Here is a 25,576-nt window from a genome sequence, read left to right as displayed (position 1 = left end):
CATTGGTCGACGGTGACGACAATCCCGAGACGTGCTCCCGCCCACCGAGCGGATCAAGTTTGAATGAACAACAGCAGTCTGTTCTAACGGTGCTTTAGTTGCATTTGCGGTAATTATTAAAAGTGTGTTATCGTATCGCAGGGCGCGCGGACCGAGGATGGACATGAAGAAAAGAATTCACCTCGAGTTGCGGAACCGCACTCCGTCAGACGTGAGTCCGAGCCTGCTCGCATCTCGCCCCGCTTTAGCGCCTCGCACTCGGCTAATGGAGAATCTTTCCGTGTGATGATCTTGCCGCGGCGATTTTGCAAAGTTTGCCCGCAACTTGGGAGACGATGCGGGGGGCGTGCGTCGGGTCACACCGCGGGTACCGTGTTGGTGGTCGGCGGGGAGCTGCCGCTGGAACTTTTGTGCGGTTCCAGCGTCGCGCTGGTTTGTACGAATTGAGTGTGGCACCGCGTCTTAATGCCAGCGGTATACACAAGGCGAGCGGCGCGAGGAGCCATATTTGTAACTTTTTTTTTTATTTATCCCCCCTTCTCGTCTAAACCCCGAGCCGCTTATCATTTAACTTCTCGCCTAACGCTTCATTTCCTTGCTTTCGATCTATGTATTCCGTCTTTTATTCTATGTATTTTTTTTTAGCCCCCAAACATTCAACCTAAGCCGTGCACTTGGCGCGTTCGGGATGCGGAGACTCAAAGTCATGACATTATCAATGATGCATAAAGATCACAGCCTCAAATTACCCCCATCCTTAAGCCGCGTCCCCGCATCTGTGCTTCAACTAGTTAACACAAACTATTCGACTGAGGTCGTTTTGATGCTCGGCGGAGGCGTGGGGGGGGAAAGAAGTGGTGTGTAGCACGGTGCAGCCACCACGGAGGGGGGGGACCGCAGCCCGGCCAGCCGACAATGGGAGCGACGGCGCAGCGCACTAACGGCCCCGAGAAAGCGATACCTCCGTTGACCGTTAGAAACCAGCAATTCCGGCGAAAGGGGGAGGGCAAGACACTCCGCGTTCGACGTTAGAACGCGAACAAAACACTCTCGAATCAATTATAAACACACAGCATATTTGGTATTTCTGGAGGGGGGAGCTGGCGTCGCACGACGACCCGCCACACGAGCGACGCGATGAAAACAAATCGTCGAGCCCCGCGTTGTTGCTCCACTTTTCCAGAACTAGGACAAGCCGCCATTTTACCGAGAAACAAAGGCTCGTGGAATACGGCGAACGCGTCGCTATTCGACACCGACGGCGGACGCTGCCTCATACCTTGCCATTAACAGACGTCTACACACGCCATAAATCCGAACGGCGAGCGTTTAGCTCGACAAAACAATGAATCGTTTGCCTGGCAGCTATCTAATCTGCCTCCGCGGCCCCTCCTACTCTCAAATGACCCTGTGCAGGACTCGTAGGGCTCTTTCACGCCGACTTGTTTTTTTCACGAATTATCAATATGCGTCACTCGAAACCTTTTCCTAGACCCCCAGTTTACATTTTAAGCCTCTTTTATGATAAGACTAAAGTCTTACAGACCGCCGCGCGTCGACTGTTGAGCTTATAAACGTAGCAGAATGTGATATTTATGTAATAGAAAAAACGGGGAGTCGACGCATCGCGATAGTTGGAACGTTGATACACGGGATTATGGAGTGTGTTTCTCCCCCTCCCCCTCAACAAGTCTGTTGCCTGGTGCTGATTGGCTGGGTCACTACCACCAAGGCCGCGGGGAAATATCTGATAGCTGAGCACCTGTGACCGCTTTTTAGACTGAAAATATCAATCCGCCGACCTACATGATGCAGCGCTATGGCAGCCAGTTAGTGAGACAATGGTGGGATAGTACCTTTTAGAACAGTATTATCGGGTTTTCAAGCTTAGTGCGACAGTATGTTATAATAATATGTGATAACATTGTATGTTGTGAATAAATAATGTTTTGATATACAGTTAGGTTCAATTTCATTCATACAATTTGTTTGATTTGGTTGTGTTTGATGAGAACAATTACAAAACACTGAACATTTTAAAACGGCTGTATATCGACTGAAGCAAATAAGTAATTTAAATTTGCTAGAAGCCTCCTCAAGGAATGTCATGCTCTGAATAATGCCAAAGAATAGCCAGATAATCCGTTTACATTCAACCCTCCATAAATAGGTTACAATTAATGTCTTTACACTACTATGATGCTATGGTCTTGTTGCAATTCTTTTGAAATGTATTTTTTAAAACATATAAATTAACACAATTGTTTATTCATCAGGTCAAAGAACTCGTGCTCGACAACTGTCGCTCGAACGAAGGCAAGATCGAGGGTCTAACAGATGAATTTGAGGAGCTGGAGTTCCTTAGCACAATCAACGTCGGACTGATGACAGTCGCCCACTTGCCCAAGTTAAAAAAACTGAAAAAGGTAGAGTCTATATTTGCTACATTAAACCAGGTATGGTGTTTGTTGGTTTCTGGTTTCGCGTCTTTTGACTGTTGATTTGTCCGGCAGCTTGAACTCAGCGATAACAGGATCTCAGGGGGGTTGGAAGTTCTGGCGGAGAAATGCCCCAACCTCACACATCTCAACCTTAGTGGCAACAAGATTAAAGACCTCAGTACAATAGAACCACTGGTGAGTTTTTACCCTCGTGCAAGTGGCTAAAAAGACTCAACAAAACACAACACGGCTGGCTGTTCTACAACAGAGTTTGTTTTGTCCTTTAACAGAAAGATTTGGGCACTCTGAAAAGCCTCGATCTGTTCAATTGCGAAGTGACAAACCTGAACGAATACAGAGACAACGTTTTCAAGCTTCTACCCCAGCTAACATACCTGGATGGCTACGACAAAGATGACAAAGAGGCGCCGGATTCAGACGCTGAGGTTTACGCGGAGGGCTTGGATGACGAGGAGGAGGAAGACGACGGTACAGCTGGGCACAGCCAAAGGGGGTTTGTTTAAAGGGATTTATTCTATGGCTTAGCACTCCGCTAACAAGTACGTCTTCTCTGTCATCATTCAGACGTAGACGAAGAGGACTACGATGAGGACACAGCGCCAGGAGATGAGGAGGAAGAAGAGGGGGAGGAAGACGAGGAGGAGAATGAAGAAGAGGAAGAGGAGGACCTCAGCGGAGAGGTGGCTGGAAAAGATGTGATTCTAAATGTTGCATCCAAATAGCTCGACTGACTGAACTGATTTTTTTTTTCCTACTAAGGAGGAAGAGGAAGAAGATTTGAACGACAGAGAAGTCGATGAGGAGGATGAGGAGGGTAAGACTGGCAAATTTTTATATAAACCGTTAGCATCTAGAAAACAACTGTATCTACAGGTTGCATTGTGCAGTTTCCTCAAGCTGAAACCATCTGATGAACTCGTCACCTAGCTAAAGGATTTTTTTTTCTCCCTCCACAGAAGAAGAACGAGGCCAGAAGAGGAAAAGGGAGCTGGATGAAGAAGGGGAAGAAGATGAAGATGATTAAAAGACTTCTCTTGAAGCTAAGTTTGTGAACTGTTTTAAAGTTGTACTGCCCCTCCCCACCCCATCACTCCCCCCAAACAACCCCATGTATCCCCTCCCCCTCCCCCAGTTTCATATTGCAGTAGGAGTGGTTTTGGTTTTTGGCCAGTCAGTTAGATGGGGTTTTCTGGAGAAATTAGTTAAATTTTTCTGTACCTTTGATGCTCCCGTGTTCCAGTCTTTACGGTCCACTTTTAACTGCTTTGTGGATACAGATTTTGTAATGACAAATAATAGCAAAACCTTTTTAAGATATAGCTTTTTTGTTTTGTTTGAGTTCTCACTGTTTGTGTAAGACCAGTTTCTGATGACTGAAGTATTTTGAGACCCCGCCCCGTTTAAAAGGAAAATTACGAAGGAAACGACAAAAAAAAAGAAAAAAAGTTAGCATGTCTATTACATTTTAAAGTCAAATACTGGAGTTCATGTATGGCTGTCCTCTCCTCGTCTTAAACTTATTTTATGCATTGTACTTTTTTCTTTTTCTTTTTTTTCTTTTTTTAAATGTAAGTTATGTATTTGTAGTGTCACCAGTATGCCAATACTCTGCTGTCCTGGTGTGAAACCTCTGTCTGAACATGCACAATGTGAGACCCTCACAGGGCGTATTTTTAAAAATACACAGCAAAAAAAAAAATATATATAACAAAAAAAAAAAAAGGAAAAATGTCTGCCCTTGTCAAAGCTCCTGCTCCTCCTTGAACCCTCAGCTTTGATAGTTCGGAAATTACGTGTTCTTGTAAATAATGACCAAATCTATTTTTTTGTATTCTCTTTGATGACGGCAGACATTGAGCTGGTAAAAACCGAGGTAAAACTATTAATTGTAAGAAGATGTTAAATATGTATTGCTGCTTTCTCTAAAAGTACGCAGTGTGAAAATTTCTTGAATTTGAACATTAACTTTGTATGCATAATCTTCACACGAAGCGAGATGTTCAGCGTCGGAGTTCATTATCACCTTTTTCCGTTTGTTGGTTTTTCTTTTCCGTGACATGCAGGTGGCAATGTTTGAGTTTGTGGTGGTAGTGTAGAGAAGTGCTGATATACATGGAGGTTACAACTGCAACTTACTTGTACATTGAAAAATGTATTGTTTCAAAGTGTAAACTCTGGAAAGCGGTCGGTTATTTGGACTTTGTTTTTCACTATTATACACAATGGTCAAATTGGCCTACCTCAGTGATTTTCTTTTTTTTTTCCGGTCCATGTTGAATCCACTGTCATCAGCCAAATTGTTGCTTTCCCCCCCTCCCGGTCACTTCAATAAATCCCTTTTATATATGTTTTGATTGTTTCTGGTTCTTGTATGAAACTTATAATTAAACATCGTCAGGTGGCATATTGTTTCTTCACAGGGGGAAGTGATCTGAGAGTCGATTTTCAGCAGCGTGCTGCTGTTGTGGCTTTGAGCGGTGGGCAGAGTGGTGGAACGCTGCTTTAGTTTGTGCTGGGTTCACGTCATGATAATTGAAATCTGTTCAAACTGCAGACATGGACTTGAATATCCCGGTTATTATACACAGAAACCTCTTGTTACAATTTCAAGAACATCACGTTCATTGTGAGAAACCTGTTTTTTTGAAACAACCATCCATGCATGTTTTTGGACTGTGGGAGGAAGCCGGAGAACCCGGAGAACATGCAAACTCCACACAAACAGGTCCCAGGTCAGAGACCTTCTAGCTGTGAGGCACCAGCGCTAATCACTGCGCCACCGTGTTGCATTTTTGGAACAAAAGGAATTGATAAAGAAGTTGGGATACCGTGAGACTACCTGCAAGTGAGGCCTCAACCAAGTGACAATAAGAAGAAGACATGGCAGCAGCAGCAAGAGCAATTTACTTCTAGTGTGTCAAAATGAAAAAAAAAACAAAAACAGGTTTTGCATTTCTGCAATGAAATACTACAATGGTACGTTCATAAGTCAAAATACTGACCGATTGAAATCTGTAGGGAAAGGTTACAGGGACACCTGTTGCCATATCTAAAGCTCAATGTTGGGAATAGTGTAAAACCAGCAAGACGAAGTGGTCCCGTCTTTCCCAAATTTGAAAACTTCATGCTGTGAAGACACAAATATTACAGGTTTCTGCACACACAAAAATGAGATCATATTGCAGTGATCAGAAACCAGGATGGTAATGATTATTGTGTGTACAGGGATATGAATGTCCAGGTGTAAAATCCTGAGTAATTGGGGGGGGGGGGGGCGTGACATGATACTAAAGGATACTAAAGTTTCTGTGAGTCTCTGTCTACCTAAAAAAAAGGCCCATTTTATTTGGATATAAATGAATCAATTAGTGTTTCAATCATGCAGCAGTTTTCAGTATTTATATTTGACACTCAGGGAAACATTAGGAGTCAGACCTTCTTCTAACAGTGTAGTTCATATGATCAATTTCAACCCCAACAAAACTTACGAATTGTAATTTGCCAATTGTGAGCCTCAGTCATTCTAAAAATGAGACCATTCCCATCCAAAAAACAGCCATTCTGTGTTCAAAGTTCCATTCTTTTATCTCAGTTCACCTGCACGAGGCCTTATGGTGACCTGAGCTGTCCCCCCCCCCCCCCCCCCGTCGCTGATTGCGCTCCTCTCTCTCCTTTTGTCTCCTGTCTACCTTCACTGGAGCTTTTTTTTCTAACCTGCAAAGAAACACACACAGAATGTTTTGCACTGAGGCGGCAGAGTTTCACACGGTTACGCCTCCAAACTGAACCCGACAAGGGGATCGGTTTCTCCCGACGCTGTCGGTGACTCCTCCTGATGCTTAACTGCACACATGAAATGTGTCTTTGGGACGTCTTTTTGCAAAATGAACCAATTTAGTTAGTAATCCAGTGCCAACGTACTAAATATATGAAAGAGGAAGAAGAACCTTAACTGCACGACGGGCATTCAAGCTGAAATTTAACCTGATTTATAGGTTTTGGAGAGGCAAGATGATGCAAGTTTCTAGAGTCAAGTCACATCTACAGGTCAACACTTAGTAGTAACAGTGATATACATAGATTAAATGTGAGAAGGATGGTTACAAGAACAGCTTCCCGTGCTGTCAGGACAAGGCAAAAAGAGAGTCGCATAACTCATCACAAGTTACGCCGGATTAACACCGTTTAAGGTTCATTTTCGCGCACAGTTCACCACATTCGTCAGAGGCATTCGTCAGAAAATCTTATCAAGCGTCACAATCATTACTTGCGCAGCCACATCATACTAAAAAAAACAAACAAAACGGGATTAACAAAAACACATTGTTGGCTAAGAAAAAGGGTAACAAGTCAAATAAATAGAAGCAAATATTATTTACATCGACGCCGCTCCTGCTCCCGCCCCTCCTTGAACTAACCCTGAAACAACAAAGAGCCTGCAAAGCATCTCCTGCAGAAAATGCCCAAGTCCTTCATGGCTGCATCCTCAATCCTCCGCTAAACTAATTTCCTATTTTTTAGGGGGGGGGGGGACAAAACACTGAACACACAGTTAAACTCTCCATTTTCTATTCGGGGGAAGAAAACCTGCATCGGTGAGTCTACATGTTGAATAAATGTGTAGCCAGCAACAGCTGGAGGTCAGAGAGGAAGTTCACTTCAGGGCGGCCATTCTGGGAGGTCGCTGCAGCTCGTTGTGTGTTTGTGTGTGTGTGTGTGTGTGTGTGTGTGTGTGTGTGTGTGTGTGTGTGTGTGTGTGTGCGTGCGTGCGTGCGTGCGTGTGCACGTGCAGCAGGGTCTAAGGCCTCGGGGAAGGAAAATAAAAAGGAAGTCGGCGAGTCTCGACATCCTCCAATTTTGCCAAACTAAAAACCAGCTAGACGATGGCTGGTTCACACACACAGGGACAAGTGCGGGTGAGGGTTCGAGTCTTGTCACATGGACAAAAGGGGAGGCGCAGAGAATATTTCATTGAACATGAACATAATTAGAAGCTTGAGGGAATCTCATCAGTTTCAAATCACGGCTGCGTCCCAGTGGGCTCTTCATTTTTGCCTCTTCAAAGCCCCAAGCTGAGACCTCGATGGGTTATCGAATTCCTCCTGCGGAGGGACTACACGTTGCGGCGGAATGTGTGACACGTAACAAAAGGGGAAGGCGCGGTAAGGCTCAGAAGCTCGCTGATCGGAGGTCAGAGTCGGGGAGGAGGGGGAAGGTGCCGGAGGGAGTGGCTCCGCCGAGAGGTCACGCGTTGTTGGGGCTGGCGTTCTTCAGGTTGTTGAGCTCCAGCTCCAGCTGGCGTATCCGCACGTCCTTGGAGGTCAGCTCATCCTTCAGCCGCCGCAGCTCGTCCTGCTGCCGGAAGAACATCCGCAGGAGCTGGAGGTGGAGGAGGCAGGTAAAGGACACTTTGGTTGGAGCCGCGGGGGCGGAAGCAGCGTGAGAATCTCACAGGAAACACGACACCTCGGTAACAAGCAGGATTATTGGGGCTGTTTGTTAGTATAATTATTTATTGCTATATTGGACAAAATAAATAAAAGTTCTGCCACATTGTTATTTATTTAGTTACATGAATGCATATTTATCTATCTATTTCTCACTTCTTGAAACAGGAAGAAGCTTCAACACGTCACATAGAGAAGTTCACTGACAATTTCTTAAAAAAAAAATATATATATACATATATATGTATATATATATATACATGTCTATATATATATATATATATAAGCATTCAAAATAAAATATTTCTGCCCCGCTGCTGCGGTGGTTCCCTTCATCACTCCACCCACATACCTCATTCTCCGTTCTGGGCGGCACATTTTCCAGCAGGTCGATCCCGTTCACCACCACACTCTTCTTCTCCTTCACCGGGGCTTTAAACACCAACTGGTTTGGACGTTGGTAACCTTCCTTCAGCGACATCAGGACGGGGTCTGTTTGCATGAAGCAGCACGCACGCACGCGCGCGCTCACACACACACACACACACACACACACACACACACACACACACACACACACACACACACACGCACAAAACTAGTAAGAAACAATCAACTTGAATTGATATAATTTAAATAATTGAAAGAATCAATAAATGAATTTATGAATGAATGAATGAACTTGTCTGCTTATTTCAGTCCGAGCTTTTATGAGAAAAGTTGGAAACACTCCTTTCTTCCTTAGTCGACTGTACGTACTGGAGTCAAAATGCAAATCAGAGCTCAATTTGATCACGACTGAACGAGAAATAAATATTTGCATCACATTTGAGACAATAAAGGTTGCCATATTAAGTAGGTAAGTATGTAAGTTATGTAAGTTATGTAAGTTAAGTATTCCCTGCACCTCATGATGGCCAATATTAGTTGAAAATACATGAATTAACGAATCACCTCTGTTGACGCCACTCAACCATTCGCTGGCGGACAGAGCCGGTTCTGTGCCTGCGGTCATGGGGTAGATGTCCTCCTGGTACGTGTCCGACTGCAAATCAGCAAGCAGACGAGTGTTTGACTGAAGTCGGGTCGCAGTGCATTATTTCATTTCAATTCAGTCTGTAAATATAGAGGTGTTTTGTATCTTTGATATTCTACATCTTTCGTATCTATGTGTGCTATATTTCTATTGAAAAACAAAAGAAATTGCATGTATATTTCTATATTGTCTGTCTGTGTGAAAGCCCACAGTCACGCTCGTGTGGCGACAATAAAAGATCTTGAATCTTGAATGAAACCGGATTCAGGAAATCAAGTGTAAACACCCGTCCTCTGTCTGCTCGGGCCGCCCGAGCGAGTGGGCGGACAGATCGGGGACGTGGCAGTCGGCTTCTCACCCTCCTCGGCACGATCATGGAGATGGGCTCGATCAGACCCTTCAGCGTGACCAGCTTGTAGAAGCGGAAGACCTCACACGCTCCCACATCCAGCCCGTGCTTTGGCATCACACCTGCAGACGAGAGCAGAGGTGGGGGAGGGGTTGACGCAGCAGGCTCTCGGGCAGCCCGACGCCGAGCGACGTGACTCACGTCGAGCCGCAGCCTGATCGGAGGGAAGCAGGAGAGCGCTACGTTCATCTGAGCTCTGCCTCCCTACGGCTCCGGCGCCACTAAAGACGAGCCGGGCGTCTCGTGTTATTCCTTCCCTCTCCCTCTCCCGCGCGGCTAATGAGGACGGAGGCGACGTCACTGCTCAACAGTGAACGGTGGCGTGGAACGCTGCAACATTTGGTCTCGATTCCATGCCTGCTGAATAATTAGTGGCATCATTGTCGATGCAGATCTTAATTGAAGTGGACCATGTGATCAAATGTGTCGAGTGCTTGTGTGGGTGGGTGTGCATGAGACTGACGTGATAATCGTGACATGACGTCTGACATGACACTTTACCAATGGTTCAAACAGTGTCAACTTGCCATTTAAAATAAGATCATTTACCGACTGACACTGAATGACAACCGCCTTAAGCCTTCATAAAGTGTAATCAGAGGTCATGACAGGTGTCACGTCATGATTGTGACAGCGTCATGTCAGTCTTTTGCACACCCATCCAAGGAAGTGCTACCATGAATTTTCATGATCTTTAACTGTGTTTGTGATTTATTTTCCCCTGGATTATTGATCTTTTAAAACCCTGTACACAATTTGGATAGTATTTTCTTGTTCACGCCACTCAAGACCTTAGAAAACAGCAGCAGTTCCCTCAAAGAGCTGAAAGTTTGTCCATCATTTTCTTTTTCTTGTCATTTTGTATCGTCACAATCACTTCATGATACGAGCTAAAAAATACTTTTACGTTTATGTTGTTTACGTAATGTTTGAGACAACTTTAAAGTGTTGATTATTACACTGATACCAACACTGGTATCGACCCTCACTGATAGTTTGTACAATGTGGCCGCTGCTGCAGCTGAACTTACCGAGACCTTTCTGCGGCGTCGGCGAGCGGAACTCCATCAGGTACTGCAGGTACGGCTTCTCCGAGGTGATCTCGAAGTAGCGGATGTTACCGTCTCCCTGTGGCAGAAGGTCTCAGTTACCCGCCGTTCCAAACAAGCGCGCTTCTTCGGAATTAAGCCCAGTTGTCAAGTTTCCAATTCAAGAATAAATTAGAAATTTCGAGATTAAAGTCGAAATTTCGAGAACAAAGTTGTAAAAAAAATAATAATAAATTTGTGATTAAATTCGAAATTTTGCAAGTCATCTCAACGTGAAGTCAAAATGTCGAGAATAAAGTTGAAAGGCTCTACCTGCAAGTCTAGTGGAGTACTTGATTAGTGTGTGAACCTTGTGGGATACGCCTTTTTTCGACAGTTTGCTTTTAATTGTGGGTAACTGGGTTAATCCACCACTTTTCACTTTATTTGCATTGACTTAATTCATGAAATTTCTGCTTTATTCACGAAATTTCATCTTTTTTAACGTAAACGTTATGTACGAAATTTCGACTTTATTCACAAAGTTTTGTCTTTTTTTTAACGTTGCCTTTATTCACAATATTTCTATTTCATTCACGAAATGTCTTTTTTTTTTTACATCGACTTTATCCACAAAATTCTGTCTTTTTTATGTCAACTTTTCTCACGGAATTTTGACTTTATTCACAATATTGCAACGTAAAACTCGAAATGGAAAAACTTGAATAAAAATCTCCTTCCTGTAACATTTCTTTCTCTTCTTGTGGCCCTAACCCTCGTAGAGATAAACAGAGTCAGACAACGACGCATTTTCCTGCTGTGATAAGCGCTGACCTTTCCTGCCAGGTACAACATGTGCGTGTCGGCGTCGTAGAAGGGAAACAAGAGTCCCGACAGGCCGTCGATGTCCTCCTCCACTATTGGCATGGACAAGTCCTCCTGGGGAGACCGACCAACACACACACACACAGACACACGCCCAGGGAATGACGCGTTATTCACACTCTTGCTCCGCCCACTCTGGCCTCACAGCCAATTGAGGCCATATGGAGGTGGCGTGCTGACCTGGTCCCACAGGGCGATCTGCCGGGTGTTCCAGCGGGAGAAGCCGGTGGTGAGCAGCCGCTTCATGTTGCCCAGGAACACCACTCGGTTCACCCGGTGGTTCTTACAGCTGGCTTGCTGCAGCGGAGGTGTGACGAGTGGGAGGAATAGATTTTAATAATTATTGGTTATTTATGAGCAGGCAGGAAGGCACCGAAAGCACAGCATGACGGGGAGACGATCCCACCGAGGAGCCAAATCGATCTGAGCTGCTTCCCTGATGTTGCATACAGGTAGGTATGAATGGAATGCGGCCACTTCTATTATATGGATGACTGAAGCCTCATAAATGAGTCAGTAAATATATTTCCATGAGCTGTGTGCACCGAAATTCATATCAGGGCCACACCAGTATATACAATACAGCATCTTGATGTTGGCATCTGATTTGATTTACCATTGCATTCACTTTATAATTCTTAATTACAAGTTTCTTTATAACATGACCTCCGATTCTTTTCATTCCGCTGTTGACACAGAAGTCATTTTGGAAGTTTGAGTCCTGCAGCCTGAGATTAATCTCTTTCTCAATTAGTCATTTTTTTGTTATCAGGCACCAATTTCTTCTTTTCACAAATCGTCTCTGCAGCTCCTCCTCCCGCTGCCCGGTGCTGATCAGCGACAGGAGCGAGGTCAGCTATGGGTCTAATCAGTTGTGTTGAATTCACGGCAGTCTGGCAGGGAGATCATGAGCGTCACACATGCAGCGGTTGAGAGCAGGCAACAAAACTCAGCTTCCACATTTATTTTGCGTGTATTTCACAGTTGGCAATTAGATATAAGATAGCAGGCAATAAAAAACATCAATGATAATTAATGACATTACAAATTTTGCTTCAAAATGATTTAGATTTCAGGGATTGGGAGGTTTGAAGACCTGCTTAAATTGTGAAGAAGGAAAGTTAAAATGTAAAATTGATGATTGATCGCCACAGAGGTCATCAAGTGTTTTCTACCTGGCTTTGCATCACATGATTTGAAAGGTGTGTTAACATGAAGCGATAATAAGGACGGAACGCTTTTTCGAAAGTTTGCGATGGACTTGACTCAAAACCGGCGCGTCTTCGCTCCCTCTGACCTGCATGACGGCTCCCGAGCGCGGCTCGATGATCCGCATCTTCTTGTCCTTGCAGCTGGTGGCCAGCAGGCTGCCGTCGGTGTTGAAGGACATGCTGAGGATGACGTCGGTGTGGCAGTCGATCATCTTCACCGGCTCCCCGATCTCCAGGTTCCAGATGAGGATCTGTCGCAGTTGGAGAAACAACAGGCTGGAAACTGTGGCGCTCGAATCGATTGAATCGCTGGAATTGTGCTTTGAGGTTTATGGCAGTGAAATTCAGGAGAGTTTAATCTTACAGAAGTGGAAAAAAATAATTTAGTCATATTTTTTTATTGAAGGTAGTGCCAGCCGTTTCTAATTTTTGATATGACTTTTTTATTAGTTTATTTTTCATCTATTTAACTATTTTTGCTGAGAGCTTTTTTTCCAATGAGATGTGCAAACAATTCTTATTTATTCTTCTCTGTGTTATCTCTGATTCCTGCTGCTGCTTTAAAGAGCAATCCCCAATTCTGTGGCTAATAAAGGTTTGCTCAATTCTACTAATTTCAATCAGTTTTATTGTGCTTATACAGTTTAAAAAAAACAACAAAAAAAAAACGTTGACTCTCAATGCGTTTGGATTTTTTTTTTTTGTGCTACAGAGTGTCTCTTTTTCTTCTTCTTCTTCTTTTTTTCAGCCGGCCTCAGGTCTCAATGGCTTAACCAGCAGTGCACTGGTTCTCTGCGAGGGTTTGACCTTCGCCGGTACCTTGTAGTCATAGCCGGCGCTGAAGAGGATGCCGCTGCTGGTCGGGTGCCACTCGATCAGCCCCACCCGTCTGCTGTGTCCGTACAGCTCCAGCACCGCCTCCGTCATGTTGCGCCTCAAGCCGCCCTCTGGGATCTCCCATACTCGCACCTGCGAGAACACACGCACACATGCAACTGAAGAGCTTTGTGGTATTTCAACGCCACCTCTCGCTTCTCTAACTGTGTGTAGCCCTCCACCTAAAGTCATGGCCACGCTGCTCCAGACCTCTGGTCAAAAATAGCAACCGGCGTATCGATGCAGTCCACTGCATTAGGATTAGACTGGATTACAGGCTGTGGTCAGAGGCGGGAGATTATCTTCCAACAAGTGGGAGGGCGAGATAGAGAGAGAGAGAAAGCGGGCGGGTCATGTAACAGGTGCATTTTCCTGGGGAAAACGCAGCCGGGGTCTTTGTTTATGTAATGTCAAAAGCCGAGATTAGGGCAAACGGCGACTGGGATTTGAGACGGCGGCTCAGGTCATGTGACCCGGTCGGTGCGCGAATGGCGAGCGGCGTCCCACAGCTGCCGTTTGCCGGTTTCAGCCACGCAACGGGGCAGCTGAGACCGTTAAACCAGCCCCAAGAAGATAGACGGATAGATCGAAGAGAAGGTTCCTCACCGAAGTGTCTTCAGAGCAGGATGCGATGATGTTCTCGAAGAAGGGATTCCACTTGATGTCCAGCACGTTGCCCTGATGACCGCAAACCTTTGGGAAATGGCAGTCCAGGCGGCCCGACTGCAAGAGAGGAAGATTGTATCGCATCAACAAGTTCAGCTTTGAGGGACAAGACGAAGGCCAAGTGTGATGGCAGCAGTTTCCTTAAAATGAGGGAAACTAGAATAGACACACTGAAACAATACCAACATGTATTTATAGAAGGCCTAAATAATAGAAATATAATTTACTACTGAGTGCAAGCACTGGTTTAATTTATGAGTGTCAGTGAAGGATAATAATGTTTTATTGATGTGAGGGCTGAAAAAAGGAAGTTTATCACAAAGTGCAGGATGATTCAATAAAAAAATAATAATAAAAAAATCCCAAACAAAACAAAGCATGCCTGGTTATTATTGCACAGGGGCATCTGAGGCGGCGTTATTGTTTTTGCAATAAACCGCAGAGTCCACAGGGGGGCAGTATCTTCTAAAACGAGCCACAGCGGAGAGCTGCTGGTCAGGATGCCATGAATCTTTGATGCAACGTCAGTCCACTGACCTCTTTCTTTTTATTTCCTGAGAGATTTGCTGCTGAGCGTCAGGCCACTAAAATCCTGCGTAAGCGTGTGCCTGTGTGTGTGTGTGTGTGTGTGTGTGTGTGTGTGTGTGTGTGAGAGAGAGAGAGAGAGAGAGAGAGAGAGAGAGAGAGAGAGAGAGAGAGAGTGAGAGAGCAAGAGAGAGAGAGAGAGAGAGAGAGCAAGAGACAAGTAATGTCCTCAGCGAACCCTGAAGAGATTCTCTGCCGGGATACTTTAACAAATCGCAACACGCTACAACAATGAATAATGAATATTTGCTCCGTGACTTCCTCAATGCACAAGGAAGGAAAAACAACAACAACAAAAAAAAAAAAAACTGTCCACGGATTCTCTCCCTGAAGTTACTTTCAATAATGAGTCTCAGTACTGTTTGTGTTGTAAATAAATTAATAAATTAATAAAATAATCCCTGTTTGTGTGCTTATAATTTTTGTATGTCACTCAGACATTGTTGTTAAAAAAAATATACATATATACATATATATATATATATATATATATATATATATATATATATATATATATATATATATATATATATATATATACACATATATATATATATATAATAATAAAAAAATCAACCAGAATTGATTTGAGAAGCCACACATAACTGATTATGCAAGAAAAACACAAGTGCTGAAAACAGAATATTTTACCTTCTGTTTAAAGCAACACTGTTGCCTTGTCAAGCCTTGTGTATGTTTGGAAGGGGATTAAAAACAAGGCAACCTCACAGGGAGGAGCTAACACCTGATTGGGGGCGGTGGTCAATAACCCGACGGACCAGCAGTGCACTTTGTGACATCACAAGGGGTTATTTTGAGAACCTATTATGAAAAGAGGGCTCAAGGCAATTTGTACAGTATAGAAGCAGTCCGGATTTAAAAAACAGATTAAAAAAAAGGAAGAGATTATTATTATAAAAAAGAAGTTCTGATGTAAAAGTTAACCACAAGGGCTACATAACATCTTCTCATATTAAGTGGAAAATACAAAAAGAGGACGATTCAAAGGATGAATCAGCTGTTACTCTGACTTTGTCAGTGACTGGAAGGTTCTAGCACGGCCTGAAAACATTAATAACGGCGGATCTGAGGGACGCTGAATTTAGACGGAGCTAATTACCTGCAAAGTAATGAAGTCTGCAGGGAGCCACAGTGTTCGGAAGCTCAACCAGACATTATGAGGGAATTACGCCTCGAAAAGGTATCTTCGAGCTAAAAGTTTTCTCATTTTGAGGTGTGGAGCCTCCGGCCTGCTGGCCACTGTGGCTCTCACTTCCGCCCACTGTGACGCAAGTACTGTTGCGTACAGCGCAAGCGAAAATTGCCTGCCAGCGGCTCCACCGCCGATGCCGATTGATCTCCAATTTCCAATAAATCTTGACTAACAAGACTGAGCAGTGCAGCTGTGTGGACTCAGTGTCACTGCAGGGCAGCTGATGCTTGGCAGACACATTGCGATGCGATGTGATGCAACTGCTCCCTGAAAAAGAATGAGTGCAATAAAGGATTCATCTTATCATATTGTATTCTATTTTTATGCACTGATGCACTGCTGAACAGAGTGAGATGAACTAGGAGGTAGATTTTCTTTTTTTGGATCAATAGTCATGGACAGCAATTAACAGCGGCTTATTTCAATAGCAATGAGTAAACCATGCTTGTCATCATCTTCATCATCATCAAGTATTATATATATATATATATATGTATATATATATATATTTATATATATAAGTACTAAAGCCTGAAGCAAGTCTATACTGGGCTGCAGGCAAATAACGACAGAACGTGGGTGGTGTGAATATTAATATCTAATATATAACACAGAGGCGTTCATATCACTGCTTATGTTCATCTGAATGTTATAGAGCTGAAAAAGCTGCTCTTAGTCTGTAACTTTGAAACTGATATCAGGAGAAAGAAAAAAAAACGCCGCCAATGTCATTTCCTGAGACACAGCGCAACTCTGTACCATCCAGCGCGGTCATTCAGGATGTGGAACCCTGTCTGGCTTCAGCTGTGCTGCCTCATAGTACAGGCCCCAGGTCGGGTGAATAAATCTCACTTACTGGCCTACTAGAGTCTAAATTACAGTGACACAGCAGTTTGTCACATGCTCTTGTGACTATGAATATATATATATATGTATATGCGCACCAGGAGCTGCCGGGAGGCCTGGATGTTTTACAGTAATGGCTTTGTTTGAGAGGGGCTGGCAGCATTTTATAGCATTGCTACACATCAATAATAACGCTGGAGATAAAATCCTGCCAGCATAAGGACCATAAAATGTTCATATATATATATATGTGTGTATATATACATATATATACATATATATATATATATATGAAAATATGTGTATATATATCGGTCCTGCTGCGTAAACGAACAGTGGACAAATGAACTGAGCTCATTTAAATTGTTATCAGACAAAATGAAAAAAAATATTTAAAAAAACTTAAAATGCAAAAGAAAATTTGAATCTTTCTTCCAAATAATGACATAAACCTTTCAGAACACTGGATGGCTGCATGGTTTCATTTTGCACACTGATAGCTTCACTGCAGCCGCAGCAGGGAGGGCGGAGCCACACCCGCCGCATCCTCAGCCAGTCTTTGTCTGGCTGAGGTGTTACGTCGCCGTTTGTGACCTTGGCTATCACTTTCTGGCCGGCTCGGTGCGCCAGGTGGTGACGGATGGAGTCCCTCCGCCATATGGCCGTCTCGCCGGCTGCCATCCGAGCACGTCAGCCACGGTCACACCTTGCGCAGAGCCACTGGAGAGCACGCTCCCTATTAATTAGGGATGGAGACTGCCAGCCTCACCAACTGTACATCACCGGTGCGATTTGCAGAAGAGATGTTTCAACTCTAAAAGATGTTTTTTTTTTTTTTTTTTTTTAAACAACAGATTTTTTTTTTTGTTTGTTTCTACAGTAGGAGGCCACGCTGAAGCCACCACCTCTCATCTCTACGGCTGCTGCTGCTGCTAATGATGACAAAGTAAACTCATCATATTGGCAGAAACAACAGCCGGCTGCCCAGCAGGGACGGACAGATCGCCAAAGCAGCCCATGTGCACAACCGGAACCGGAGTACCGATATCATAAAAAGCAGAGATCCAACGACTCTGTGAAGTGAGGTTCTCTTTTTAGGACCAGAATGAAGGGCAACAGAAGACATAAGTTCAACCGTGCACATGTTGTAGTCACTGCGAACCCCTCACTTCGAATGAATCACGCAGAGAAGTAGAAGCTTAGAAGTAGCAGCAGCAGCAGCAGCGAGTGTCTGCAACGATGGAGGCCAACTCGGAAGTGCATTCTATCGTTTGGCCAGTAGGGACCTCCAAAAATGGTTGCAAAAAGACTAGAAATGGCTGGCTGTCAATACAGAGAAGGATCACTAAATTACCAGACCACCATTACAATCTGGTTAAAAAAAAATTGTTGGCCCAAATTGTTATACAATCCATTTAATAGGCCCTAGTGTCCCTTTTGTCTGACTTGGTCTAATTTTGAATACAAACGTTGTGATTGTGGCTACAGTTTTAGTCACCAACTGTAGTTGACCAGCAGGTGGGTGGGCTGGGTTAGCGTGGGGTTGTGGTCCGCCTCTGCTACCACCCGCACATCCAGATATGTAATCTTCTCAAGATGACACTGACCGTTAAACCAACTTCTGGGCTTCAGAGCAGGTATTTGCGATCCGATGGGTGACCTCACAATGACTCCGTCCTTCTGCACATACAGTCAACAGCCTCAACTGAGGACTCCTTCTTCTTCTTGTTGAAAAATGCTGAACCTGTCCTGCTTTAACGGGCTGTAAAGCTTTCGCTTGAAAGAGAAATTTCTTAAAAGTGAAAAAAAAACAAAACATGCTGACTTTGTGCCTTCGAGGAAAGAAAACATCTAAATAAAATGCACCACCTCAAGGCCGTGAAGATGGTAAACAAGCGTGAGACAGCGGTGAGGCAGAAAAAACCTCGTCTTTCCCCAACAATGGAATTAAACTTTGCCCTTTCCAAAGCAACTGTATTGTATTTGTTCTGTTTACAGATGACATCCCGATGCATTAATGTATTAATGCCACTCCTACCAGCAACGCTTTCCGGCAGGCTTGTCAGGAATTTGTGCAAAAAAGCAGTTTTAAAAGCCTCAGATATCAGAGTGACGCAAAATAGCTGCAACCGCAAAAATCTGTTGTGAACCCCACACGGGTGTGCGGTGAACGGACAGCAGACACTGTGAATGCTGGGGCTCGCAGTCAATCAGGGCAAGCTGCCACTGTTGATGGAAGCATGGACACCCCCGTCGCCAAAGCAAAAAAATATTAGTCACAAATCTCCTCCAATCCAGGACTAGGACCATGTTAAAGACAAAACAAAATTGTAAAAAATAGTGCGTACATTGCGTGGGAAAGTGAATGTTTTGTATCATATAAATGCAATAGCAGAAGATTGAATTGTATGGTAGGGTTTTTCCAATAGATGTCTATTTAATTGCTGTATATCAATGTATATCAATCAGTGAGTTTATAAAAACAACATTGGATTCCTGAATTATTGAATTGTATAGGATGGTCTTTATAATCAGTGCATGTTTAATTTGTACAGCAATGTTGTGGAAAAGCCCAAGCAGGGACTGGAGTTGAGAATTAGCATTTGCCAAAAACTCTATATCTAGATCTAAATAATAAATAAATAAAGACGGGTGTGGTAAAAGGTGAAATATGACGGCGACGCGGAAAAACAAACACGCAAACGGCGTGCCAGGAGTGTAGCGGCGCCCTTACCTGCGTTACAGGTATGACTATGAAAGAACCTCCGCCGGCGCTCTCGGTGACCACGGCCACGAACTTGGAGTTGACGGCGCAGAAGTGATTGTCGTGGACGTTCTTGGTGATGGGGATGCCGTCGAAGCAGTGCTCCCGGTTGCCCACTTTGCCGTAGACGTTTCGAAACTTGGAGCCTCGGTAGGTCGGACGCCATGACATCTGGGAGTGAGACAAAAAAAGAACAATAAAATAAACGACCGAATTAGCCAGAAGGAAAGAATTTTGACTGACTCTTTAAGCTCACGCAGCAGCTTTTTTTTGGGTAAAGGTCCAGTGTGTAACATTTGGCTTGATTTATGATTTTTATACTGGTAAAAACTTAGTATCGTGCCCATAAATACACGAACACAAGTCTATAATCGCAGTACAGACCATTTTTCTTATTAACCGTATATAAGAACAGACATACAGCAAGGGTCTTGCTCCCAGTTAGCTGCCATCTTGCACCGCCATATTTCTAAGGAGGCCTGGTGGGGACAATCCAGCCCACCTGACAGCTCGTTTGATAATTAGGCTGAACTTACGCTTCCCTTAAATAAATAAACCAACGAAGAAGATGGTGGACAGGCCACTGTAGCTCTCAGGCAGGCTCAGGAGGGGGAGAGAGAGTGAAAGATGCTGCAATCTAAAATGTAACCACTTGATGTTGCTGCTTATTCTTCAACATCTCCAATTATTACACGCCTAACCTTTGAGATAAAAGTGTTCTACTGATTGTGGCCTATTAATCAGGGCGATGTTTTGTCACTTTCCTTTCATTTGCAGCTCTTGCAATTGCAGTAACTGTCCATTAAATAATGTTAAGTGTTTTTTGCCAGAGTATGTAAACATCCTGTGCTGATTTCTGTAACTGGGATGTACTTTCATTCCAGTTTTCCATCCATCTATCACCACTTATCCGGCACTATACAATCCCGAAGCAACCGTCCACTCCTCAGAACTCCACGGCACAAAGCCCGGGAATCGCATTCGCAACACTTCGCAACCTTCGACTGAACGTGACCAAAACCATAATCTTGCTCCAGTCTCCTCTGTTGCCAGACCCTCGCGAAGCTGTTTGAAAGTTGACCCTGTCCACTCTACCCCCGACAGGAAACAGGCATCTTGCCTCCTACAAAAACAGCCAGAGGAGATTCCTATTGTCTGAAGCGGAGCTCCACCGTTGGAGTGACACAATTTCCTGAGAGGGAGGAGGGGGGCGCTGGCGAGTGTGGTCTGGTCGCTGTTGCAGCGATGCCGGTTCGACACCAGGCACTTCTCCATTCAGCATTGTTCTTGGTAGGACTGGAACCTCACATGCAGAGAGACGCACCATCAGACCGCACTGCTGCTGCTGCTGCTACTGCAGTAGTTGTTGTTATCTTTTCCTCTTTTCTTCTCCAACCTTGCTAGAAAGGTTGGACCTTCCGTGACATTTGCATTGATACAGTACGTGGCCTCCACTGTGACATTGCCACTGCCTCTGTTGTCCTACACCAGGTTTGGATTGGACCAGTAGTTATCATTCTATTGCCGACGTGCAAAAAAACACTAGCAACCTTTTTAAAAACCCTTTGGATTCTTTTAGATTCAGCCGCCTGTGGGGATTCTGCACACTTCCTCGTCACGTCGCAGCTCCTCCTCTCGCATCACTTGCTCTGCCAGCACAAACCTCTGTATAAAGTTCAAGATTTGATGTGAGAGGCAGGAAACAACAAAACAATGCCTCAGTTTAAAGCAGCTCTAGGTAACTTTTCGACCATAAAATTATGATTCCAAACTCAGTAAAGTGTTACATAGCCGATTAATAGGATCAACGGTGCCGCCTATAGGCCGCGAGAGGTTCCGGCTGTAACTGCACTGCGTAACTTTCAAGCGCGACCCGACACGCCGGATAATCACTATACGGCAACGTCACACGTTTATTTAGAGGCGGTCTTACATACTACTATTACAAATACATAAGATTATAAAATGACGAAATGGAACCCAATAATTAACCTCGATGAAAGACGAAGTAATAAAAGTGTTGAACGTTTGCCACAACGTTATTGTCAATGTCTGTTTTGCATTTCATATTGGTGTTTTTCCTGAACACATACGAGCGCTCCAGCTAGGCGACTATTTGTATTTTCCCACATCAATAAACTAGCTCTGCAGCGCGTTTACTTCGTCACTTCGCCATTTCCACCGAAAGTTACCTAGAGCTGCTTTAACAAGAAGTATTTTCTGTACCAATAGAGACAACGCACTGACAAAAAGACATTCTGTCAAAGTGTTGCCGTTAGCACTTAATAACTAGACAGTTGGTTACATTTTACTTACAAGTGTGACTGAACCCTAATCTCCCCAAATACTTTGAGCGTGCTTCTCACACACTGATCCTAGTCATCGCTGGATGCAGACAGTGCAGACCCAGAGGCTCGCAGCTGCTGGATAACAACCAGGACATCCAGTCAAGCCACGTTTGTGTCGCCCAGCCGCACATCTGTGGAGGATCTTCCGTCATCTGGATGCACGCAGCGACATCAACGTCTCTCGGCCGCACGTTTCCGGACGGCATGGACCGAGTCCGTCCGTCCGTCCGTCCGTCCGTCCGTCCGACCGTCTGTCTGTCTGCTGGAGGGAAATATCTGAGAGCAGCGGCGGGCGGCCCCCGGGGGACTGTGGAAGGACACTTGTCTGTTCTGGGATCTGCTCACAAGGATGCTCATTCATTGGGACACAGAGGGAATATCTGTGTGTGTGGCTCTTCTCCTCCCTGTCTCACGAGGGGGCTTGCAGCATAAGAGCGAACACACGCACACCCACCAAACACACAAACAGGCTCACACACACACGCACGCAGATGGTGAACGGCCTCGTCTGTATCATGAGATCACAAGACTCGGCAGCGAGGACCAAGCCCTCCCTCTGGGCTGAGAGCAGCCATCTCTGTACAAATCCTCAAACATTTACCACTGAGAAAAAAACAAACAAAACAGACACACACGCACGCAGACTTTACAACCATACACAGTTGGATCCCACACTCACGCCCACCGTACCTTCCCAGTGACCTCAGCGCCACTCCGGCCCTCTCAGTCAGACTCCCAGCATCCACCTTCCCTCTCTCTCCGCCGGCCCGGCTCTCCTCTCGCTCTCCCTTCCTTCCACGTCAAACACACAGCCAGACTGCGACCGCTGCGCTGCTTCCTTCTCCCTCTCATAATTCTCCCCCCACCCCACAACCCTCCCCCGTGGTAAACTGGTCTCCTCCTCCTCCTCCTCCTCCACCACCTCGTCCTCCTCCTCATCCTGGTACTGGTAGCTGCAGGGCGAGCACTCCCCTCGTCCTCCTCTTCCCGGCCTCCTCTCTTACTCATCCTGCCTCTCAGTCTGTCAGTCAGTCCCATCAGCAGCAGCAGCAGTCCCAGCAGCAGCAGCAGCAGTCCCAGCAGCCGCAGCAGCAGCAGCCGCAGCAGCAGCAGCAGCAGCAGCAGCAGCAGCAGGAGAGTGGGAACCACTCACCCTCTTTCCTCTCTAGCGCTCTTGTTTGTTGTGGGATCACGAGGACCTTCCGGGTGATTCCCAGCACCCTCCTTCTTTAAACGGCCGCTGTGCGCTGAGGCTTGCACGGATCTCCCGACGTGTGATCAAATGAAAAACGCGCTGCACGACTAACGATCTCATAAAGTGTCGCCACCAATATTCGTCCTCATGCATTAAAATAGCTCGAGTTGATTTGAGCAGTGGTGTTTGTCCTCTGTTTAACAACGTAAACATATGTATACATCAACCACAGAGTACATGGTGATAATAAGGCTGGAGATGAACATTATGACTTATTTTTTTTCATTATTATTATTATTATTATTTTTTTTACAAAAAAAGATCCCCGGGCCAGTCTGAGACGTCTCGTCTTACACATGCACACCGCGCCCACGTGCACGTCTGACCAGGTGTTATTTGTTTGCAGCCGTATACATTCCCGACAGTGTTCCTGCCCTGAGGATGCACCACTCCAGAGAGACCTTTTTTTTCCCTCTCTTCTCTCCCGCTTTACATCCTGCTTACGGGCAACACAGCAGCTCACGTTTTCCTCCTTCCTTCTTTCCATTGTCTTCCAGAGGCCGGAGAGAGAGAGAGCAACGATGTGTCTTTGTCTCGGGCCGCTCACAAAATCCACTTTAAACCGCCTGCGCTCGGCAGCGCTCCTCCGTCGTCCCGGCTGCAGTCAGTACCTGCCCATCCGTCAGGCTGTCACACTGTCAGTGGCGGCGCACAGCCAACCAGCCACGTCAACGGCTCAAATGATTTCAATCAAGATTTTTCTCGAGGTCGATGCCAGCAGAGGAAGCTGGAGCCCAGTTGAGTTGACACAAAAAGGGGACTGGGTGGGGGGTTTTCAGGGGGAGACTGCACTTCCTGTCAGCGGGACAGAGCGGAGCTCGGCGTCAGGCGGCGTCTCTTTCTCCTCGCTGACACTCTTCAGACATTGAAGATGGCTTCCAGTCGGCACGGGCGGGGGGCCGGGGGTTGTGAATATTGCGAAGGGACAAAAAGCGTCGATTGGCCACATTTTCACAGCTTGAAGTGGGAACTTGACTCTTTTCTCGCTCGCACAGGAAGTGTCACAGCTCGGCTCGCAGCGCCGGGATTTAATCGGCAAAGTCCGAGGGGATATTTGTGGTTATGCAAGATTACTGCGTAAAAGGTTAATTACGTAACATCAACTATATTCATGTTGTCTACTTTCAACGTAATTATGATTTTCTTTTTTTACTTTGAATTGACAAGGACTACGATGGAAATTGCTCTACCAGTCAAAAGTTTGGACACACCTTATGAATTTAATGTCTTTTCTTTCATTCTCATGACTATTGACATTGAGGTTTCTCACTGAAGGCATCAAAAGTACTTACGAACACACACGGAATTATGTAGGAGGCAATGAAAGTGTAAAATAACTCAAACACATTTTATTTTTAAATTCTTCCTAATAGCCACCTTTCATAAAAAGCATATTTAGAGTTATGTACATCTGGAGTCAAGCAGGTAATTTCAGTCCTTGTCTATCCGTCTCTACCTTGTCCAAACAAAAGAAAAAAGAAAAGCATAATTGATGAATCAAGATATCTAAGCAAAAAAAAATGAAAGAAAGAACAGTGCAGCCAGGCCACTTTTGAACGTCAAAATCAACGTTTCAGGTCAGAGATGAACGGCACAGTCCCACCTCATGCAGCACACAAGAACAAAAACCCTCAGCAGAAACGACGGCAGAAAAGCTACACGAGAGACTTGATGGGTTTACAGAAGCTCACGGAAAAAGAAAGAATCTGACCCGGTGACGTGACATCATGACTTACGCTCTCCGTAGAGCAGCTGCCAACAGTGGCTGGCAGCTGCTGTAATCCATAACAGACATGCAGACGGGTGCTGGTAGATCACTGCAAGGTGCATTTTAAAGTTTCCATGAGACTCTGAGACAGTCGGAATGAAGGCAATGGCTGCATTCCGACGGAGAGCAATCAAATATTCCACACAGCCAAATGAGCCCGGTGGGATCGTTCAGTTTAATCAGCCCTGGCAGTTTATTCCATCAAGCCAACGCAAGGGGTCAAAGGTCAGTGATGTGTTTGTTGATGATGATGATGATAATGATGATCGTTCTGGGCACAACGATAAGGATTTTGTTTCAGAAATTTTACATCATATATTAAAGAGATTAAATGGATAAATTGAACAGGAGTCACTGACTCCTTTGCAGCTCGGTCAGCCAGCAGGCATTAAGACAATGTTGACCGCATTATGAGCAACATGAGCAAATACATGCGGCCTGCACGCCTCTCAATGACTTTCGAAAGAAGCAAAATTAAAAACAGAGTGTAAAAAACACAACAGCTTAAAGTGAATTCACCCATCTGGACTCGTGCTGAATTTTTCCAGATGATCAGTTCAGGAATGCTGGAAAAGGGAATGTTTTATTTAAGCCTGCACTTGTTTCAGTCACACACTGAGAGGTCACAGGAGCTCCTGGAACTCACTCATTCACTATTATCTGGCCAATTAATGTCCATTATATCAATTCTGGAAAAAAACTAATCTAAATAAACACACTGTGTAAGACATTCTATGACCTATTTCAATGAACCATCTGACCACATACTTTGCAGGG

At 44.9% G+C, this 25,576-nt stretch overlaps 2 protein-coding genes and 1 long non-coding RNA gene across 5 annotated transcripts in view; 2 read left to right on the top strand and 1 right to left on the bottom strand.

The window, feature by feature from the left end:
- The first annotated feature begins 11 nt into the window (after positions 1 to 11).
- On the top strand, positions 12 to 4,808 carry anp32a (acidic (leucine-rich) nuclear phosphoprotein 32 family, member A). Of its 2 annotated transcripts, none has more exons than XM_076019409.1 (7): positions 12 to 211; positions 2,277 to 2,426; positions 2,514 to 2,636; positions 2,732 to 2,930; positions 3,027 to 3,142; positions 3,222 to 3,276; positions 3,419 to 4,808. In XM_076019409.1, the coding sequence occupies exons 1-7, from the start codon at positions 158 to 160 to the stop codon at positions 3,484 to 3,486; spliced, it is 765 nt and encodes a 254-aa protein (XP_075875524.1). In that variant the 5' UTR covers positions 12 to 157; the 3' UTR covers positions 3,487 to 4,808. The 2 variants fall into 2 exon arrangements, with proteins under 2 accessions (XP_075875524.1, XP_075875533.1); XM_076019418.1 differs by lacking the exon at positions 12 to 211 and adding an exon at positions 1,827 to 1,844.
- Positions 4,809 to 5,348: 540 nt separating this feature from the next.
- The window catches only part of coro2ba (coronin, actin binding protein, 2Ba), a 33,081-nt gene continuing 12,853 nt past the window's right edge, over positions 5,349 to 25,576 (bottom strand). The window contains exons 1-12 of one of the 2 annotated variants that reach the window (XM_076019401.1): positions 22,467 to 22,601; positions 19,399 to 19,599; positions 13,961 to 14,077; positions 13,298 to 13,447; positions 12,565 to 12,729; positions 11,448 to 11,564; positions 11,217 to 11,321; positions 10,386 to 10,482; positions 9,304 to 9,416; positions 8,864 to 8,954; positions 8,262 to 8,401; positions 5,349 to 7,841 (exon numbers count right to left, since the gene is read on the bottom strand). In XM_076019401.1, the coding sequence (XP_075875516.1) occupies positions 7,707 to 7,841; positions 8,262 to 8,401; positions 8,864 to 8,954; positions 9,304 to 9,416; positions 10,386 to 10,482; positions 11,217 to 11,321; positions 11,448 to 11,564; positions 12,565 to 12,729; positions 13,298 to 13,447; positions 13,961 to 14,077; positions 19,399 to 19,599 (1,431 nt within the window). In that variant the 5' untranslated portion in view covers positions 22,467 to 22,601 and the 3' untranslated portion in view covers positions 5,349 to 7,706. Of the gene's footprint in view, positions 7,842 to 8,261; positions 8,402 to 8,863; positions 8,955 to 9,303; positions 9,417 to 10,385; positions 10,483 to 11,216; positions 11,322 to 11,447; positions 11,565 to 12,564; positions 12,730 to 13,297; positions 13,448 to 13,960; positions 14,078 to 19,398; positions 19,600 to 22,466; positions 22,602 to 25,576 lie in introns of those variants that run through there. The other variant, XM_076019392.1, reaches the window with a different exon arrangement.
- On the top strand, positions 11,579 to 12,984 carry LOC142884029 (uncharacterized). The gene is made up of 3 exons (XR_012926113.1): positions 11,579 to 11,719; positions 12,076 to 12,118; positions 12,620 to 12,984. It is a non-coding gene; the product is annotated as an uncharacterized LOC142884029 (long non-coding RNA).

Source organism: Nelusetta ayraudi, unplaced genomic scaffold, assembly GCF_046127955.1.
Source record: "Nelusetta ayraudi isolate G7.1 ecotype Tasmania unplaced genomic scaffold, CSIRO-AGI_Nayr_v1 ptg000002l, whole genome shotgun sequence".
Lineage (NCBI taxonomy): Eukaryota > Metazoa > Chordata > Actinopteri > Tetraodontiformes > Monacanthidae > Nelusetta > Nelusetta ayraudi.
The sequence above is the reverse complement of the archived record's forward strand: the minus strand, read 5'-3'. Positions and strand labels throughout refer to the sequence as shown.